The sequence below is a fragment of the Columba livia genome, chromosome 9 (assembly GCF_036013475.1).
Source record: "Columba livia isolate bColLiv1 breed racing homer chromosome 9, bColLiv1.pat.W.v2, whole genome shotgun sequence".
In the NCBI taxonomy this organism is placed as follows: Eukaryota; Metazoa; Chordata; class Aves; order Columbiformes; family Columbidae; genus Columba; species Columba livia.
The window spans coordinates 26,925,339-26,945,988 of NC_088610.1; the positions used below are offsets into that span (position 1 = coordinate 26,925,339).

At 43.2% G+C, this 20,650-nt stretch overlaps 2 protein-coding genes across 2 annotated transcripts in view; one reads left to right on the plus strand and one right to left on the minus strand.

Moving 5' to 3' along the window:
- SPSB4 (splA/ryanodine receptor domain and SOCS box containing 4) overlaps positions 1-20,650 on the minus strand; it is a 172,188-nt gene that overhangs the window by 131,344 nt on the left and 20,194 nt on the right. Inside the window, exons 2-3 of the mRNA XM_065074413.1 lie at positions 5,615-5,705; positions 306-439 (exon numbers count right to left, since the gene is read on the minus strand). The gene's annotated coding sequence lies outside the window, so the exon portion shown is untranslated. The remainder of the gene's footprint in view (positions 1-305; positions 440-5,614; positions 5,706-20,650) is intronic.
- Positions 1,845-3,804, plus strand: LOC102097431 (PHD finger protein 7; the record flags this gene model as incomplete). The annotated part of the gene is given in 7 exon segments (XM_065073235.1): positions 1,845-2,095; positions 2,175-2,248; positions 2,527-2,651; positions 2,734-2,946; positions 2,948-3,088; positions 3,306-3,416; positions 3,561-3,804. Coding segments are annotated over 7 exon segments (1,062 nt in total), but the record flags the coding sequence as incomplete, so codon positions are not given.

A 20,650-nucleotide genomic window follows, 5' to 3' on the forward strand; every position in this document is an offset into this window, starting at 1 on the left:
ATCTTTCTTTTAGAGTTTGGTAATTCTTTCCTTTCTGGTTGCACAGTTCACTAATGGAGGCAAACAGGGTACTGGTTTGCTATCAGCTGGCCTGTGTAGAAAGTAAAATACGTCTGAAGTATAAAAATTTGAAATACTGTCTCCGTCTGCATTTATAATGCTGAGGGATTATGTGCAGCTATGAAAGCAATATGACATTTTACCAGGAACAGTTCTCCTTTCCTCTTCCTCTTTTAAGATTTTGGTGTCTGCTCAAAGCCCCAATAATACATGCAATTTGTTAGCTTTCACACATTGAGACTCACTCTTTTGGTTCCCATTTCACACTCCCACGTGTTGGCGTCCACACCACATGTATCCGCAGCATGACACTGCTGCCTGTCTCCTTGTAGACCTCCTCATGCCAGAAGCAGCAGCTCAGCAGATCTGTGCCAGAGACCTGGGGAAGGACAGAAGAAATGAGAATGCAAAGGGAGAAACACGCTGCTCGAAGACAGCAGCAGTTCTGCCCTGCAGGATGCCATTCAACTCTTGGCTGTACTTCTGCTATCTCCTTCCACCAATTCACACTAACAGAAACCCCAAAGCGTTTAATGGTTATATGTATGATACAGTCATTGTATGGCAAGATAAGTGGTCTGTACGGACTTAAATCCATCCCTCATTCAGCATGTTTAACCCTAAATGAGACTAAAGGGCATTCTTTAAGACGCACATAAACACATGCCTCAGTAGGTCCTATATCAATAAATGTTGCAGTGTGTTCTACAAACAATTGTCAAATCTCCCTTATGTTAAACTTCTGCATTCTTTTGCCTCAAACAAGCCTTTACAGACATTCACAGCAAAAGACAGAAAAAAAAAAGCAATAGCTTCAATGCATAAGTGTAGTTTCTCAAGCATGTCACAGCATATATACTTTAACATATTCACACAACAAAAAAGGAGCTTTAAGTTGTAATGATTGGTCAAGTAGCAATCAATTCTGAGACAGGTGCTTCCACATCTGATCAAAGCAAGCAAGAAAGGATGAAGACAACTGGTCTTCAGGGCAGGAAAAAACAGAAAAGCTCCCCAGAACGGACAGCAGCAGAGAAAAAAGTGCGTGCTAGATGTATTTTTAAGATACGTACCGTTTTAACTGCTCGTTCCACAGAAGTGTCTCAGGCACAGATCCCAGTGGCTGCCCCAGGGCCCTGGCGTTTAGCCCTGCACTTGCTGCAGGAGCAGCCGCCCTGGTTATGCGGGTGCCAGTGGCTCAGGCCCCACGCTGGCCCTTCACACCCACGCTGTGAGGTGGCGGCCACCACAGAGGGGTGGCAGGGGTGTCCCAGCCCACACCTGGGGCCCACGCCGGCCAGTGGTGCTGTTGCCATGGTGACAACTGCAACGTGTTGCCAAGCCCACCGGACGGAACACTGGGCACAGCCGTGTCAGCGCGAGCTGCTGGGTGAGGAGAGGGCAGGGGAGGGACAGGGCTTGTGTGGGGGTGCCGAGAGGGGACAGGACCCCACACCTCCGGGTCTGGGCCTGTGCTGTGAGCTCACCTGCACCTCGCCTCTCCCTCAGAGTCAGTAGAGGAGGATTCAGAGGAGACAGGGACTCCAAACGCTTGCTGTCGACGTGTACAACGTCCACAAGGAAGGAGAAAGCCCCTGATGCAATGGAGAAGGGTGAGAGCAAAGCCTCCCTTCCCACATCCTGGCAGAGCAGCTGTCAGGGCAGTCAGCGTGGCGCTGGGGGCGGTGGCAGGGGCAGGCAGGAGCTCTTCAGCCACCTTAGCAAGTGGGGCCCGGGCTGGGACCCCTGTGCCTGCATGGGGACCGCTTCGTCCCCATGGCCTCCAGCCCTGCCCACCAGCCAGCCAGGCAGGGACGGAGCAGGGCCCTGGGGGTAACCCCTCAGGGACGCTTCCCTGGCCCTGCAGCGGCGCTCACTCCCATGGCATTTGCTCTCTCCCCTCCAGCCTGCATGCTGTGTCACCGGGCTGCGGCCGACCCAGACGTCTGTGGGCACAAACTGGAGGCAGGCGGGCTCTGTGCCCATGAGTTCTGCCTGGTGAGTTCCCCCAGGGCTCCCTCCAGCTTTCTGCCAGGCAGTCCCTGACACATGCTCCTCATCGGCTCCTTGTTTTTCTCTTTCACAGTTTTTTGCCAACAAGCTTTCTCAGCAAGGTGTAGAGGAAGTCGGACTCAGGGGATTTCTCCCTGAGGATATTCGACATACAATCAACCGGGCAGCACAACAGGTGAGGACCTGACAAGAACAGGGAGATTTATTCCAGGAGAGGTTTGTGGGAGCTTAGCCCAGACCTCGAGAAAGAAATCCCAGCCCTTCCAACCAGCTCTGGGACTGAAGTCTTGCTTCCAGCAGCTCCACAGAGGGTCTAACACAGGAGCCTCATCCACCAGCAGATGTGCAGGGTGTGACCCAGCAGCAGCCACATCCAGCGCCCTGCCCAGCACTGTGGGGATGCTCTGGAGGCCCTGGGGCTGCTGCTGATGGGGGCTGCTGTGCTCTTTCCAGCACTGCTTCATCTGTGGGGACAGCGGGGCCACCATCACCTGCTGGGAAACAGGCTGTGACCGCAGTTTTCATCTGCCCTGTGCCACGCAGGGTGAATGTGTCACTCAGTTCCTTTTTCAGTACAGGTACCTACTCCCCTCTCCTTGCCACCACCGGGGAAAAACCTAGCACTTCTCATGTCACCCATCCCTCTCCTCTTCCCCCCAGGTCCTTCTGCTGGGAACACAGCACCAAGCAGACCGTGGAGGCAGCTCCAGAGGATGATACCACCTGCCTCATTTGTCTGGACCTTGTGGGGGACAGAAGGTCCTACAGCGTCATGGTGTGTCCAGCATGCAAACACGCCTGGTTTCACAGGGGCTGTATCCAGGTAGGAGCCATTCCCTTGCCTCAGGACACAGCAGGCGCTCAGCAGCAGCAGGGTCTCACTCCCACTCCTTGTGCTTCTCCTGCAGGGACAGGCTGTGCGTGATGGCATCTCTCGTTTCCAGTGCCCACTTTGCAGAGACAGGGATGCATTTCTCTCAGAAATGCTCACCATGGGGATCCGAATCCCCTTCAGGTTGGTGTCCTCCTGCCCAGCTCCCAAGACAGGAGGGTGCAAGTGCTGTGCCACACCAGGGACTGTCCCTGCAGTCCTGGCCCTCCACTGTCCCACAAGTCTGGGCTTCAGCTTCCTGGAGGAGGTGGAAACAAGGCAGGGGGCAAGAGCAGGGATGAGCTGCATCTACCTTATTGCTGGGGCAGCAGGGACTCATCCATTTCCCTTTCTCCATCAGATTGCCATCGTGGGACAGCCTGGAATATGGAGCACTAAGCGAGAGGCACAGCCGGTGTGATGCGACTGAATGCCTTTGTCCTGGAGGCAGGGGGCAGGGAGATGAAGAGGGGTAGGTCACCAAAGTTGCACCCTGGAGCTCTGCACAGCATCTCTGTCTTGCCAAGTGCTCGAAGCAGAAGGACTGAGAACAAGAGCTCTTCCAGATGCTGTGGTTACTTTGTCCTCAAGGTCATGAACCTGTTTGCTTCCCCAGGCCTTGGCAACTTCTCCTGTGCTGCTCTTGTGCTTCTGAAGGTATCCACAGAGGCTGCTCCTATTTGTGGAACAGCACGTCCAGCTGGGAGTGTGACATCTGTGCTGGCCTGGGCACTGGTGAGAGGCAAAGCATCCAGGGCCCCTGGCCTGGGGCCAGGCAAGGCCTGGCAGCAGGTGCTGTGGGTGGGCTTGGAAGAGCCTCTGTGCTCCAGGAGGGCTGGGGGCACTGCCCTGGCCTCTCCTGCCCCAGGCCTGGGGGCAGTGCCCTTGACCTTCCTGCTTCCCCTTACAGCCTCCAGTGCCAGCCCGGAGCTCGCTGGCCCCACCACTCCCAGGCAGGCAGAACCGGGGTCCCCCTGCAGCTCTCCATCACATCACGCCAGCAGCCACTCAAGCCTCCCTGGGCCCATGCGGGCGCGAGACTGCTCCCGCCGACCACGTCGGGCCGGCAATCCATACAGCCATCCCAGAAGACACCGCAAGAGCAGCCGCATTCCAGCACGAAAAGCTAAGAGCAGCACCCGCAGCCCGGGTGTGCCAGGGCCTTCCCACGGCTCACAGGCACCAGAGACCAGCAGCCACAGCCAGCTGCCATCACCAGCCTCCGGCAGCTCTCCACCACTTGACAGCAACAGCTGCTCCAGCCCCCCTGGGCCCATGCGAGCCCGCTACCACCTGCGACATCAGGCGCCAAACCCTTACAGCCAGACTGGACGACGATGCAGGACCATCCATGCACCATCCCCAAGTGCTGGCCCTGAGCCCCCCCGACCAGCACAATAAAGTTGGTGGTTAATCTCTGCACTATCCCCTCCTCGCCACCACTGGAGAAGGACCCAGCACTTCTCATCTCACTCATCCCTCTCCTCTTCCCCCCAGGTCCTTCTGCTGGGCGTAGAGGCAGCTTCAGAGGTCGACACCACCTACCTCATCTGCCTCATTTGCCTGGACCTTGTGGGGGACAGAAGGTCCTACAGCAACTAAACGAGAGACACAGCCGGTGTGATGCCGGTGACTGCATTTGTCCTGGAGGCAGGGGGCAGGCAGAAGGAACGGGTGAGTTGCTAAAGCTGCACCCTGGGGCTCTACATGGGATCATTGTCTCACCAGGATCTCTTACAGCCTCTGGTGCCCACTCAGAGCTCACTGGGGCCCCAGCCACACCAGACAGGCGGAATCTGGGTATTTCACAGCTCCCTAGCATCCAGCACCAGCAGCCCGTGCACCGATGGCCAGCTGGCATCAAGGCCCTTCCACAGTTCCCCATCACTTCAGGGTGGCAGCCTCTCCAGCCCCCCTGGACCCATACAGATGCAAGGCTGCTCCCACTTGCAAGGCTGAGATCAAAATTAAGCAGCTTAGCTGCTTGGTTGTGACATAAACCACAATTTTCCAATCACTGCCTAAGGCAAAAATGTCAGAGCTGAACTAAATTGCCTAGATTAGGTTGTTTAACTTGACATGTTTATTCCAGCTGAAAGCCAAACAAATTTTCCAACTTTCTAGAGTTTTCTTCATCCATCTTCCTCTTAAAAAAAACAGCTAATCAACTATTTTTCTAGCAATTCTACAATAAGGAAGCAAAATTACAAATGTACACATGCAAATATATATATACAAACATCCACAAAATACAATTATTATATATTACCTGTTTTATATATATATAAACAATCATATTTCTCACTATTTGCAACAGTGGCTTTAGGTGGCAAAAGATCTAATATTTGCAGATAATTTATCATGATCACCTTTAATAGTCATAGGTAAATGTACTTTGGATAATCAGAGGTGATTTTAAACTCTTCACATGGCTTAGCAAAAGTCAGTCCATTGATGGAAATATCAATTAACTTCATTTCTGAGGATGAGCAGCCCTCTGTGCTGCTGGCACCGCTAGGAAAGGATCACACAAGAGGGGGAAGAAACAAGGGAGAAACGGGCTTCCAGAAAGCTGGAGCCGGCACAGTGAAACAAATGCTAAGTATGTCATCCTTTCAACACCAGGATATGCAGCTGCAGTACGGTTTACAAGCACCATTGGTATCCTACCTTGCACTCAGGGCAGAAGAAACTGCTTTTTGGCTTGAAAAATTGTCTGATCTCCACATCAGAATAGAGTCAGCAGGTACCTGGAAGGAAACTGAAAAAAAGAAGCCATTATAAAATATCCCATATGCATTAGTAGTTGTGCTTACACAGCACATGATGCATTCTAATACATCTACACTGGTGGAATGAAGGTGAGGTGGCTTCTGAGAGAAAAGATATTCAAGTATTTTCAGGTGTAGCAGCTCAGGCACTACTGAAAACTGCAGTTTGGTCATGGAGGGTGTGCAGCTCACATGAGGCTCAATCTTGGTGGCTGTCTAGCAGTAAAAAGCCACATCCAGGACATGAGAAGGCACCTCTGTGAGGAGGACAGAAGAGGGATAGAATGAAAAGAGCTGTCCTCATGTGTGAATGAGCAAAATGACAAGCATTCTCCATCTCTTCTCACATGTTTGATTGAGAGAGAGCAACCAGAGCCAGGCACTATGTTCTCTACTGTTTTCTCTACAAAGATATCCCTTAAGTATAGGCAGGCAGCCACTGCGGCGAAAACAGCTCAGAATGGAGCAGAGCGGCCAGAATCTGACAAAGGCCTGGAGGAGTCACACACAGATGCTTTACTTTAGAAGAACATGACCCACCATGCCACTAGGATTTACAATGTGGGGATTAGAAAATGTTTTGGGGAAAACTGCAATCGGAAATCAGGATTCTGCTTCCCTGACCTTGTCCTTAGGACATTTTTACTGAAAGGGACGATCTATTCCCACCTATATATATATATATATATATATATATATATATATATATATATATATATATATATATATTTATATTCTTTTTTTATGTTTAGCAAATAGAGCTTCACATTATTTAGCCTCTATATCAAACTGTATCCTTTATATTAAATAAGTAATTCTGTTACTAAACATCTCTTTCCAGTTTAAAATACTATCCACTGAAAGTCCATTGCAAAATGTCCTAGATCTGCTGGAGTAAGACAGACTAAGTGCATCAAATTGGACTGTAAATTATGCGAGTTCTATTTTGAGCTTGCCATCATTCATTCTGTTGTTTCAATTTAATTATATTTAGCCTTCAATCCATCCCCAGCAGCCCTAATATTTCACATTTTGTTAGTTTGTCTGCTTTACTCTGACTAGCGACTTACAAAAATAACTACACTTCAAAACATCACTTCAGAAAATTAACCCTAAAGCAGTGTTCACAACCCATCAGCACTTCTGTGCAAAAGGAAAAATATCATGAGCACCCAGCTGACAACAGTAGTTGCTGAAAGCAATAGGAAAAAATAAGTGTAAACTCAGAAAAACACACATACAGATTTCAGTTCTTAACTGGTTTATAGCCTAGAATACTAATTTGACAGCAAATATTTCAGTTGTTTTATTATAACCCAGATTCATATGGATAAAGCTTTCTATAAAACAAAATATACAATGCTTCAACATTCCTTTCTGGAATGCAGCATTTATCTAGCAAATAGGGATCCTACAGCTTAGGAAAAAGTCTAAATATGCAGTTCTTTCCTGAATTCAAATGGTCAGCTCAAACACAAAAGTACAACACCCCAACTAGCAAAAATTACGGCTGCTTTTTTGTTGTTGGTTTTAAACAAACCAGAAGTTTCTTTTTCTTTCCAAAGAGTACCAACAAATACAAAAGGACACCGCTAATAACTGCGAAGGACTCAACACTACACTAGTGGAAGTGACACTTCTGTTTCGCTTGTTCAGTCTAACACGGAAACCCTTCTCATCCACTCCTGGTAAGACAACGCTTAGCACCGATAAGGCTCACAGGACACTGAAATTTCACTTCAAGTCCTAATGTCTTATGTTACAAATTTTTCTTTTGTTCATTGTTTCTTTAAACTCTTTACTTGAAAGTGACAAAGTTGTCTTGGATGTAGCGCAGGAAGATGACTTACCAGAATCATCTTTCACACCAAAGCTAGTCCAGCTCAAAGCACCAGCAGAAATGACCGTGTGTAAATAAACATATTTAGAAGGCAACCAGTGGGAAATAGCATCTGATGATTGTGTTTTGGATGTGTAACAACTGGAGATTAACAAATGGAGAGTGCAGCTGAGATCTAACCTGCTATATCATATTTCCCTCAAATCCAGATTTATCATTGCCTCCTGTTGCTGAGTTCAGCTCAGCATCTTGCCTCAGGGTGTTGAATGACACCCTCAAGGTCCTGCTGGAAAAGAGTAAAAGCTTTTTCTCTCAGCTAACCAATAAAGAGCGAGTCAACAGCACTCCAGGAACACCTATTAAAGCCTAACAGAGTCTAATAAAAACAGTTACTTAAATATTAAAGCCATTTCATTGCTAGTGCCTGGAACATGAGAAAGCAGGCATTTCAACTGGTTCAACCCTTTATCAAAGTTTAAAAAGAAAATGTATACTATTTATAGGCATAAGCATAGAATAACTGAGCTCACCAGCCTGTTTTATTGCTAACTTCAAAGAAAATTCGTCTTTAAACCAATTATTTCTTAAATCCTGCAACTGAAAGTGATGTCTCAGCCCCCTACATCAGCGCTACTGTAACCAGGCAGTCCAAGGACAGCCAGCCCAAACCAAACCCTGGGCAGTCAGTACCATTAGTATCAACTACGGGGTCAGAGTTTATAAATTCTTTCAGGGTGCTAAAAACATCAGAAACACCATTTGTGTTTAGACAGATGTAAAGGCAGAACAGATTATGGGCTTACAAAACTTAACAGTAACAAAGGGTGCAAAGGGAAACAAGGAAATCACTACAAATAAGGACCGTAAACTTCTCACCACTGAATTCAAGATAAAAATAAAACCATTCCTAAAATAAGCTTGTCCTAAATTCATAATAACACTTAAAGTTGAAGATGTTTACTTTCCTTTAAATTGAATTCTAACATCGATCACTAAAGTCAAGGTTCGTTTCATCCTTTCCTCCTCTCCTGTTGCACAGCATTTCCATCCTGAAAACAAGCTGCCTATATTGCTTCGGTTCAGAGAGAGTTTTTGTTGTGAAAGGTTCAGCTTTGCTGCAACAGCTGTGGGTTGAAGAGGAAAAAAGGGAATTTTGGCAGCCCCCAGGGAGAAACCTGCTGTGTAGAACTTCATTTGGGATGGCCTGTGGGTGCCCTCACTGCCTGCTCCCTTCCCTTTCTCCACTCACCTACCTCAGAAACATTCTGCACTCCAACAAGGTTTGCAAGTTGATCTTCACGTTTCGATTATTCATAGAAGTGTGTAGTCAAAAGCACTCAAATCGAAGTTCTACTTTATTTCATTCCAATCTGGGAGATTTTTGATGTTTATTTCAAAGACGATTACACCTTTTTATATTTATACTTGCTCATCTAGTTCTTTAAGCCATTTATGGATGTGCTTAAGTATATCCTTGTTCAGCAAGTCACTTTAACTTGGTCTGTTGACTGGGGAAGCAGTGCTAATTAACAGCCTAGTATCTCCTTTGATCAAATCACATTAACACCATGAACATACATCTGGGTTATTTTTCATAAGTAACTTAACAGGTCTAAAATATGTGTATGTATGATCTAAGTATCATAAACCAATTGTGCAGTAATCCCCGTTTTTCCTCTACTTACATTCTCCTACAGCCACATCAGCAATTTTTACCTCGTCTAACATTTAGGTTCAATACATTTCCATAGCAGATTCATCTTTTTCTGTTTAATACTCTGTGGATGTTTACAGTAATGTTGGCTGTAAACAACATGCTTTTTACATGAAAAGATTGGAGGCAGATAAGTGCATGTTTTAATAGCATGCAGGATAGCACTGGACCGGCATTACAATTATCCACAGCAGCCTAAGAGAGCACATGCCCCTGACAGCATTAACTCTGTGAGAGTCTACAGGACAAGTTCATGGGTAGCATGGGAGTTACACACAATGTAAAGGGGCAGATGCTGGTCTCGACATCACTCAGAGACATTCACGCCATCCAGCATAAATAGGCATGAGGAGTTTGTTCACACAGATGGGAACGCTCCATCCTCTTTCCAATAACCAGGTTATGGCACCCACCACTGAGAAACAAGGGTGACTGGAATGCTGTGCCTGGTAAATGAGAGGGTCTAAGAACAATCCCAGTACGCAGCACAGTGGCTAACCTCACCAAAAAAACAGCTAGGTGTTGACCACATGGTAAAAATTTTAAGTGTGTCTTTAAAATGGTTTGCTATGTAACAAATCATTGAAACTTTCACGTAATTTAAGAATCTTCCTCTGAAAATACAGAGATGGAAGATACATGCAAAGGGAAGGCCAAGTGTATGACAGCAATGCCCATCTGCCAAAGGCACGGCACCCATCAGGGATCACCCGGTTCCCTTCTGCAGGCAAGCCGTAATTAGGTGGCCAAAGAAAGAGAACAGAACAAAACGAGCTATGACACAGCACCCAGAAACGACAGCTTTGCCCTTTGAGCATCCTGAGCAGCAACTTGCTGCAGCTCAACTAAGGAATCCTAGAATAGAGACATCCATCTCATTTAGTCTCTTACACCAAACTAAGATCAACTATATCATGCAATTCTTCATACATTTTCCTCTTAATTATTTTTATAGATACTACTGAAATACTGCTGTAAACTAAGACACTGTAGAGTTTTACTATTAAACAAAAGATGATAGATAATTTCTTCTAAACAGCCTAAAGGTCACCTGGGAGCATAACTGGATTCCATTAAGAGTTTAAGTCTCATCATTAGTTTGTCTTTCTCCTTAAAGTCTCCTCTCTGGTAAATTTCTTTTAAATAATTAATTTTAAAGTGTATGGCAATCCAAAACTCAATAAATGTAGCCTTACTGCTACTTACAAACTGGTTTAGCCTCTCTGGTTTCCTAATTGGTACCAGACAGAAGTAATTATAACTAAAATAAACACTCTTGTTTGACTTTGCCACCCCTGAAGTGGTCCCTAAAGCTGTAAGATAAAGTAGTGTATTTCACTGAGGAACAAAAAGAAAACCAAGAATTGAAATTTGGCCCATCATTTCATGATATTACACAAGTATAGTGATTTGAGGAATAAAACTAGCAAGCTCATCATCTTGCACTAGTCCTTCTGCTGGAGGAAGAAGGAGGCAGCTTATTTCTAGAGTAGGAAGAATTTTTTCTGAGACCGCTTCACATTGCATCACCGTGGATGTAGAGCACATCTCCTGTCAGCACCATGTGCCAACACACACCCAGCACAGTGCCTTGACCACCTTGCCTCCCCACCATGCCTGGCTTTGGTTGTACAGTAGACACAGGTGCTTCTTTCCTGACCATGAAAGAGTTAGCTCCCGGCATTGTGCAGATAAGGAAATTATTCTTCAGCTTGTGGGGTACAGTCTTTAAAACTAGGAGTTCAGAGAAGCCATTAGTTTCTTCTCTTTCTGAACAGGTACCAACCTGTTTGCACAATCAGAAAGTTTAGCCCAGTGTTCCTCCCCACCTGGGTGGAAACCAAAGTCTTGCCAGCTCCCAGTAACTGCAGGGGTCTCACGGGATTAAGCACCTTTCTTGAAGGGAGTGCTGCAGAGCAAAGCATTCCCATGACAATCCCAGCCGTTAAAGCAGGGCCTCTAGCCTTAAAAGCTGCAATGGTTCACAAAATAGAGGGCAACCAAAAATAACAGTTTCTCGTCTAATGATTTTTAAGTGTGCCTCGTGTTCTTTGTGTACCTGGTGATTTCAGTAGTGACAGTCGCAAGTTTAACAGGTTGCAAGTCTGTGAGTCTCCTTCCTCTGCATATCTAGAAATGTTTTAAGATACTTCCGATATTTTTTTTACCAGTAGGATACAGATAGCATGAAGAATTACTTCAGTACTACTTCTAAAATCAGTACTTAAAACTTTTTCTCCACTTTGCAGCAGAGCTGGAAGAAAAATCTGAGCATGCTGTCCACTCAAAATATGCCCTTCCAGCTCAGCCTGCCAGCTGCTTCCTCCTGAGTCAGCAGGGAACTGAAGGAGACAAGACAGCTTCCCCCTAATAGCTTCACAAGGTTAACTTGCCTAATTTGATATCCTATCAGTTCACAAGAATTGAGCAAAGAAAGTAGGGGGTTGGCAGGAGACCAGCACTTTCTAATTTAAATGCTAACATTTCCAGGCTTTTTAACCCTCATTTTAGCAAGCTGATGGATTTGTTTGTTCCTTTTCACTCTGTCAGTGGATCTTTTTAGAATAACCCCATTTGACATTGGGATAAAGGTGAGCGTGTGCATTGGGCAGTTTGAACGTGTTGCCAAAGGAACAGAAAGACAAATGCAAAACAACTCAAGAAAGACCCAGAATTTGGAAGAAAGCATGGGATATATATAAAGATCATGTAGAAAGTTACATGTAAACAAGGCTACTCATTCGCATAATCTTAGAAGTGATCTAAATGTGATAAACAATTAGATTTGTTCACTAATTATAAGGTGACGTCACCTAATGATTGCACACAAAGTATTCACAGGAACATTTCATTCTGTTCTTAAGATATCAGTGGCAAAGGACAATCAAATACAAACCAAAGTAGCCTCACATTTTCAAAATTTTTTTTAAAAATTGCACCATATCACAGCTTTCCCCCCCCACGTTGGAACGGTGTTGAAGATCTAGAAACAGAGAGCACGCAAAACCAGTTAACTACTGCATTTAGACATTTCATATACTTTTTATTACATTACCAATTATTTTGCCATTTATTTCCTAATAGCCTTTCTTTAAATCCACCCAAAGTGACTGGAAGTTTCAATCAGCAAAGAAACAGGAATGGGGACTCAAGAGTTTGGATCACAGCCAGAAAAAGCAAAGCTGGTGCCATATGTTAAATGTATAGGTATGTGTCATTGCAGAACTGAATTCAAACTTCCCCAGGATCTGCAATTTCACTTTAAAAAGTGTGGGATGACACAAGATGACATTTTAATACCAATTTCAGTAATTCTGTAATATTATCTGAACAATTACTTCACTGCAAACAAATGACTCCACTCATAAGTGATGTGTATTAATTTATTTATGCTTATATAACAAAAGTAAGATCAATAGAAGCTCATCAATAGAAGCTCAAAAATAAAACCACGTTCTCCTACAGGGTAAAAAAGGAGGGCAGGAAAAGTTAGGAGAACAAACACGGGAAAAGAAAAACAGCAATTAAAAACCATTGTAGAAGGTGGCAAAATACACTAAGTCTCCACAAGTGGGAAAAAAAGCAGAAGTGTCAGAGGCTTCATATAATATTCTAAAAGTCTTTGATACTCATTTACTTAAGGAACTTTGAAGGTAGTGACAAAACCATAGGTTATCAATGGGAACCAGGGGTGTGGGAGTGTGCTGCACTGAAAACTGATCAAAAAAGATCCCTGGCTCTGCCAAGGCTGTTTGGACAGTATTTAGTCGAGCAACTTTCCATTGATTTGGAAGAGGAAAAAAAAGCCACTTCAGGGAAAATTAAGAAACAAACAAACAAGAAAAACCCACCCGAACAAACTTGCTAGCTATATTTCCCAATACACCAAACTTGCTTGCTAGCTACGGTGGTCAACTCCAAATAATGCCACTGTGTAACCCTTTGTTACTTAAGAAGGACAATTCTGATTTTGGTAACTGTTGAATAAGGACTTAGTTCTTTCCACTCAAAGAAAAATCCAATTAAAAAGAAATACTGAAGATTTAATGAGGACAGACATTATTGTTCATCTCCTGTTCCACTGCCATACAAATCCTCTACAAAATCTCAAATCGTTAACGAATAGGAAAAGCAAATTACAAGAAGTTCAGCCCAGGTCAGTTGCACCCAGACAAAGATGCAGAGCCAGGAAGAAAGTCTTTGATGGAACCATATTCTGTGAAAGGATGCTGACTCAGCACAGCCACAGCACTTTGGGAATAAAACGCCAGTTTTGCCAAAAAAAAAATTGTCAGGTACAAAACCCAAAGGACCAAACTCCTTGAGAACATCAAAATGTTGCAGCATTCCATGAAGGAAATGTGGCAACATTTCATTTTAAGTAACATAGTATAATTTTGTATTTCATTACGATAGCACAGTTATCAAAATACTTTAATCAAGAACATTTTTGCCCCTTCGTTCATGAAGAATTTGAAAATGAATCAACAGGGATCTTAGCTTAAAAGGAGGCAAATATCGAATGCTTCAACTCTTTACAAAATACATCAGAACACGTGAACTGCAAGTAGCATGTCTGATCATCCCACAGAAGTAAAACTGCTGCTATTACTGTTTCGTTGTAGATTAGTTTTTTGTTAAGGGCAAGTGAACTTCACAAATATTCTAAGTCCACAATATATTTCCAACTATTTAGGATAAAATTGGCCCACACTAACCCACATTACTTCTCCCATGAAAACATGATATTGATCAGGTAAGCCCTCGCTACAGCTACATAGATATCATTACAAAGTATCCAATATACTTTAGATTTTGCCTGCTAAGTGATTCCTAGTGACCTAATTAATTAAAAATAAAGATATTCATACAGAATGAACAGGGAGTAAGAATTTCAGTTGCTATTTCAGTATATCACCTATGTTGACTCAGCTGTAATGGCAGGAGATCAGGAGATAGCAGGAAGAAATGCAAAAACTAGTTCACTTGAGGTGCATTTCTTCACCCGTGATTTGAAAAGAATTAGTAATCATTTTCAATAAAATGGGTGTCACTTATGTTGTGTGATATGTTTCTCATGTAATATAAATTTAATAGTCTTATACAGACATACCTGAATAATTTGATACATGTTGTTCATATTTTGAAGGACCAGACAATGGAGACGTGGTGGTTTCTCTTAGAACAGATTAACTGTTGGAATTTGTTTGCAGTGAAAGGGTGAACACATCTTGGCTGGTTTTCAGGTTGTGACAGGCAGCAATCTAACCTTGACAGAAGAGAGTTCAGCATGGATTTACGTTGTCAGGCCTACAAGGACTCACATGCCTTGTGGATGACCGTATTTTAAAATGTGGATGTGCTTTATGATGAAATAACTCTTTGACATGACCTCACTTCTCCCCAGCAAGGCACTCAGATCTGAATGTTTCTTACTTCAGCCATGCTTCTCCAGCCCCTTTTCCTCTCCATTCAACTTCCTTGTCCTAGCAGCCTTCTCCAACCCTTACTCATCTCCCCCTTTCACATGCTGTTTTTAAATACCCAACTTATTTCACACAGGCCCACAGAGGAAAATGTTCCGTATGAAGCGCAGACTTCAGACAACTAGTGGAGAAAGCAGATGGGAAATGAACTGAATCAATGTCCTCTTCAGAGAACCTCAAGAGGAGCAGCATTTCTAGGAAGAACGGTGTGTCCATGCTGTCCGAGTGACTTCCCAATACACCAAAATCCCCCATCCTGGAGGAAGGAGAAGGATCCCACCTCTGTTTGACATCATTTCCCATAACAGAGTATCACAGCCCTTCTCTTGATCAGCAAATACCACATAGTGCTTTGCAACTATGTGCATCAGCCCTTCCTTGGCACAGACTTTCCACTGCAAAAGTAAAGCAGAAACCCCTACACAGATACTTAAGGTAATGATCGTGTCAACCTGACAAAAAAACAGGTTTCAAATTCTCTTTTCTTTTACTATAGCCTCTTACCATATCTCTACCCAACGGCTAAACCAAGATCATATTTAGTCAGTAATGGTATAACCAGGTGTTTACATCACAGTGTGAAAACATGAAACAACCTGGAATGTCACATTTTGTAATAATAATAATAATAATAATAATAATAATAATAATAATAATAATAATAATAATAATAATAATAATAATTTTACTTTAAAGACTACCTTCTACTGTCTGAGCCATTTTCTGCATTCTAACACTCCCAGAGTGGTACCTCACCATTATGCATAATGAATTCAACAGCAAAGATTACTAAGGCAGAAGTTGCACAACAGATAACATGCCAGCCCTTGCAGCCATCACTGTAATTTTTCATCTTGTTACCTAGCAGAACATACTTGGCATGAATAAGAGCAACGTATTACCATTGCAAATATTTCTGTATCAGCTCCTACTAGTGACAAAACACTGGCTTTCTGTGCAGTTTGCAAATGGAAGAAACATTTATGTTCTCTGGGATTTTCTGGTATGTGGAAGTATAAGGATTCTTTTGTAAGGAAAAATAAGACAAAGGAAACCATAAAGGATGCATCAAATGCACAACTACAAGTTCTGTTAGTGGTGATCAGCAGTTAGAATTACAAAACATAATTTCACATAGCATTGGAGCACCTTGCATCAAGAAAAACAACATGAAACTCAATTGACTGGGACGTGGCTTTTTTGTTCCACACCAAGCCCAGAAGGATGACAGGGCATTGGTGTCTGAACCATCTTTTTTTACGCATGAAGACTAGAACTGAAAGTTACTTTCAGTTAATTTTGTACAGCTGTTTGTAGACAAGTGCAGGAATTCTGGAAAAAAACCCTCTGAGTAGCTGCTTTGTGCCTCTGGCGAGAGAGCTACGACGTGACTCAAGACTGAAAACAGGAGGAAATGGTATTTTGTTTCCCTAGAATCAATCACTATGGATTGCCTGACAAAATTCTCTGGCACTGGAACTGAAGACAATAAAGCAGAACTATTAAGAAGCCTGGAAAGCACAGCTGGGGAATACCGTTTTCCTCACGAAGGGAAAAGTTCTCCGAATCCTTTTCGTATAAGGTGTGAGAGGTTCACAGCACAAAGTGAAAAAAAGGGAAGGAGGAAAAAGCAAACAGGAAAGACAGCAAAAACGGTTAACAGAAAGAAAGACAACTTCACACTCCTAACATTGGTAGGACGTGAAAAATGGAGATCTCACATACATGCTAAGCTGCCACCAGAAACAGACAAAACACAATACATTTCAAAGCGACATTGTCTCTTTTTTGGGAACTTATAAAGATTTTATTTCATCTAGATAGCATGTCAGTAATATAGAGTTAAAATTGTAACAATAAGAACTGCTGAGAAGATGCATGTGGACCTGCCAGAGGGCAGCAGCATGTCCAGTTGTGTTGGCGGGGCTGGTGGAGCTTTCCAAGTGTGGCCTCTACCCCACGCCTGCCAGGGATGAGCAGGCTTTGCAAGGCCAACTACACGAGACAGGAATTAAAAGGAGACGGAAATTAAAGCTACCTTTCCCAGAGAAAATTTAGGTGGAAATTAAAGTGCCATTAGCCAAACTAAATGTTCAGCAAGTAGCAAAATTCAGCTACATAAATTCCCACCGAAAATGTTGCCTCATGGTGATTTAGCTGCAAGACAGAGTCTGGCACTGATGAGATAGAAAGGGAGTCTCCTGGGCATAATTAAGATCATTTTCGCAAAAGAAGATGGGTGAAACACCGTCGAGAAACAGATAAATCTGGGCATAAATGAAAGTTTTCTGTTACTTCCATGCCAAGAGGACTGGAAAAGTCTCAGAAAATGATTTGCTAGGTCCACAGCTGAGATAGATATAAGAAATCGTATTAAACCCAGCCAAAATTGTAAGCAGGTGATCCATTTACTGTTCCTTAACAAGTTATCAAACAATCAGATCCGAGGAATTGACTGCGCAAACATTCTTAGCTCACGGGAAACATAAAATAAAAAGACATTGGCTTTGATATCACGGGAAAAGCGCTGCTTCATGTTTTCCTCTTTCAGCTCTGGTTCTTCCCAGATGACTACAGCCTTCCATCAACAAACTCTTAACCAAAAGGCCTTCTGGCCAATTTGCCCTTGCAGACCATTTGCCGTGGCCATGCAGGTACTAGCAGGCTGCAGACCAGAGTTTCATGGCTCTGGGTCTCGAAGCAGAATGGAATCACTGATGAAATGAGCTAAAGTACTTCTAAAAAGCCACACTGTGAAAAAACAGCATCGAAACATTAAATCCTTTCTAGCTGAAGCCTAAGAGCAATTTCTTTCAAAAAAAAAAAAGTGAAAAGTAGAAACACAGCATCATCTAGTAACATTTAATATTTCTTAGGATCTACTGCTTTGGGACACTTCCTTGAAAAACACAAAACTAGACCAAGGAGAAATACCTAAGTAAGCAAAAGAGAAAAAGGAGTTACTGATAAAAGAATCCTTACTAACACAAATTGACAACACCCAAAGATGGCAGCAGGCATGGGCTGTTAAGCCAGTTTCTTTTCCTAGGGTGTTTTGAAGACTTATGAATGAGAGGTATGTGCAATGGTACAGACATGTAAAGTATCACATAAAGGCATAAAATTGTTGTTAAGCAGCTAAGAATGTGTGCATTACATTAAACTTTCATCATCCTGTATGTATCCACTATGTTTCCATTATCCTGTATGCACTGAAATGTACAAATACATTAATCTTGATGGTGTAATTACTCCTAGTTGTAATTAGTAACAGCTGTGACATTCAGACTGGAGTTGTACAAGCAATAAACTTTTCCCAGAGTTCAATAAGTGGAGTCTTTTTGTAGTTTTATGTTGTGTTCATGAAACTCTCTTCAGGAAACCTCACGTGTTGGAACACAATCTCTCCTCCATCTTTCTTCTACAAAGTTAAAGCTCCAGTACCTTTATATACAGAATGTTTTACGACTGTTTTCTGCGCGGCCCTAGTGTTCTCCCCAAATCAAGTTAAATTAAACAGTATTCCCTGAAAATAAAACAAACAGTTTCAGAACAAACGTCAGGCCTTGGTACTAATTTTTAAAGTGTTCTTTAAGCTCCCAGGTGTGTGTGTGGGTGCAGTGAGCAGCCGGCGAGCTGCAGCCCGCAGAACCCAGGCTGCTCTCATCACCCTCCTGACTGCGCCCAACAGCTGGCAACGCAGCTTCCACTGAACCTGCGCACGGCCTGAAACTAAAATACTCCTGAAGAAACCATCTCCCTGAGTCCAAGTGTTGATTTAGAAGCTCCGATGACAACTGCTTGAATGTAACATGGGTAATTTCATAACTACGTAGCCTAAGCGAAAGCATTCAATTAACAAGACTGTTGCAGAGTTCCAGCTATTCCGCATGACAATACATCTACTGAATTTTATCCTACTACAAAACCACCTTTTCTTTCCTCTTACAATTTCTGGAAGAAGCCTGCACACTTTCAGTGTACTTAAAAAAACCTACAGCACGCACTTGTTTGTTTTCTGATTCAAAATAATTATTTTGATTATATTTATTTCATTTTCCATTCGAGGGTGAAAACACATAGCAACTTAAAAAAATAATTACCTGAAGCTGCTGGGAAAAACTGAAATAAATTACAAAGTACATCAAAATGCTGCGTTTGATTGTCACAATCTACATCTATAGCTACAGAATGTAGTTGAACTTTATGGTTGAATATACAGGCCTATATAAATATTACATCTATATTTAAAAAAATAGGTCAAAAAGTGTTTGTCAAGAATAGCCTGACAACAGAATAATGGAAATTCACATCAGCTGTAATAACTGTCACAAAAACACACTAAATAACGTAGAAGACTGTAAAATACACAACATAATTCTGTATATTTCCTACCAGTTAACTAACTTAATTCAAAATATAATTAACATATTGGGGTGGGAGATGGGGGGATGGGGAAGACAGTGAAATTCAGACATATCAGTGCCTTTGTTGACTTCTTTTTTAACTAGGAAGTCTTGAGATTTTTGTTTTTTAAAAATAGAAAGTTTAAGTTTCTTTTGTTTAGAAAGCAGGAAGAATTAATTCAATAAACCCCTAATCTCGAAAAAAGAAAAAAACCCACTAAGCCAATCAAAGCCAAATTCCCAGATTTTACGCTCATTGAGAGAATTTTAAAAAGTCTTTAGGAGGCCTTATAAGAAGTTCACAGATGCTATTCTGATGAGGATTATGAAATAATTCGGATTCGTCATCGTAGATTATATCCCATGGAAACATGGATGAAGATGTAAAAGGCCAGAACCTCTCCCCTGATCTTGCCAGGATTTTCCCGGGTCGCCCTGTCTTCTCCCCACAACCCGTCTTACCCTGGGATTGTGCCCAAGCCCAGACACAAACACTGAGGACATCACTGCCCAGTTATCATCTTGGAAAAACTACTCATTCATTAAATCAATTTTCTAGTTAGCCTGCTTCTATACCCAATACCTTAAATAATCTCTGCAAATACTGTGACACCACTACCAAAATTCTGAGAGCTGTACTTGAACGTCTTCTGATCCATGTGGTGCTCAGAGTCACGGCCAAGCCACCACGTGGAGACAAAACTCCTTCTGCAACATTGGGTCTATTCAGCCACTTTCTATTCCCAAAGATCCTTTCCACAGGGGAGGGAACAGTAGGGAAGGCAGCTGGAGAGCCACCAGCCCAACGCCTACACCCACCACGGCCAGGCTGCTGGCCAGGCCTCCAAACTGTGTCCAGCAGTGGGGCTGCGGATGCTCTGTGCCTGCTCACCGCTGATGGCGAAAGAGCAGGGGCAGCTGTGTGGATCAACTGTCTTAGCAGGACACTGGTGATGAGGAGATGCTGTTGGGATACCAGAGGTCGCAGTAATGCACTACAGCTCACTCTGCGCAGTCCAGTGACAGCATTTCCCTTCCTTTTCAGTATCTGGATGCAGTCAATTTTTGAACTGAAGTACCAGTAATAAGCAGCTAATGCTACTTCACGGTATGTTCACCTGCCAATCAGCATCTGTTGATAAAAAAACCCAGACGTACTGAGTTCTAATGGTGGTTAAGGAAGCGGGGGGAGGGAAGCAAAGCATGAGTTTAAGGCATGTAAGTATTAAAAAAAAGAGGAATGTCAAAACCCATTATTTAAGACCTTGTGATTTTCACACTCATATTGTGATAGTTAAAACACTTGGTTTTGAAGCTACTGATGCTGAAAAACCATTGACTTTACATACAATAAGCAGCAAAACAGAAATTATGTATTAGAGATGAGATGGCTTCACATGACATAACAGAACACCATGTTCCCATGGTTCAGAGTTTTCTTTTTATTTAATGTATTTTCCATGCTTGCACAGCCAAATAGCTTGTTGAA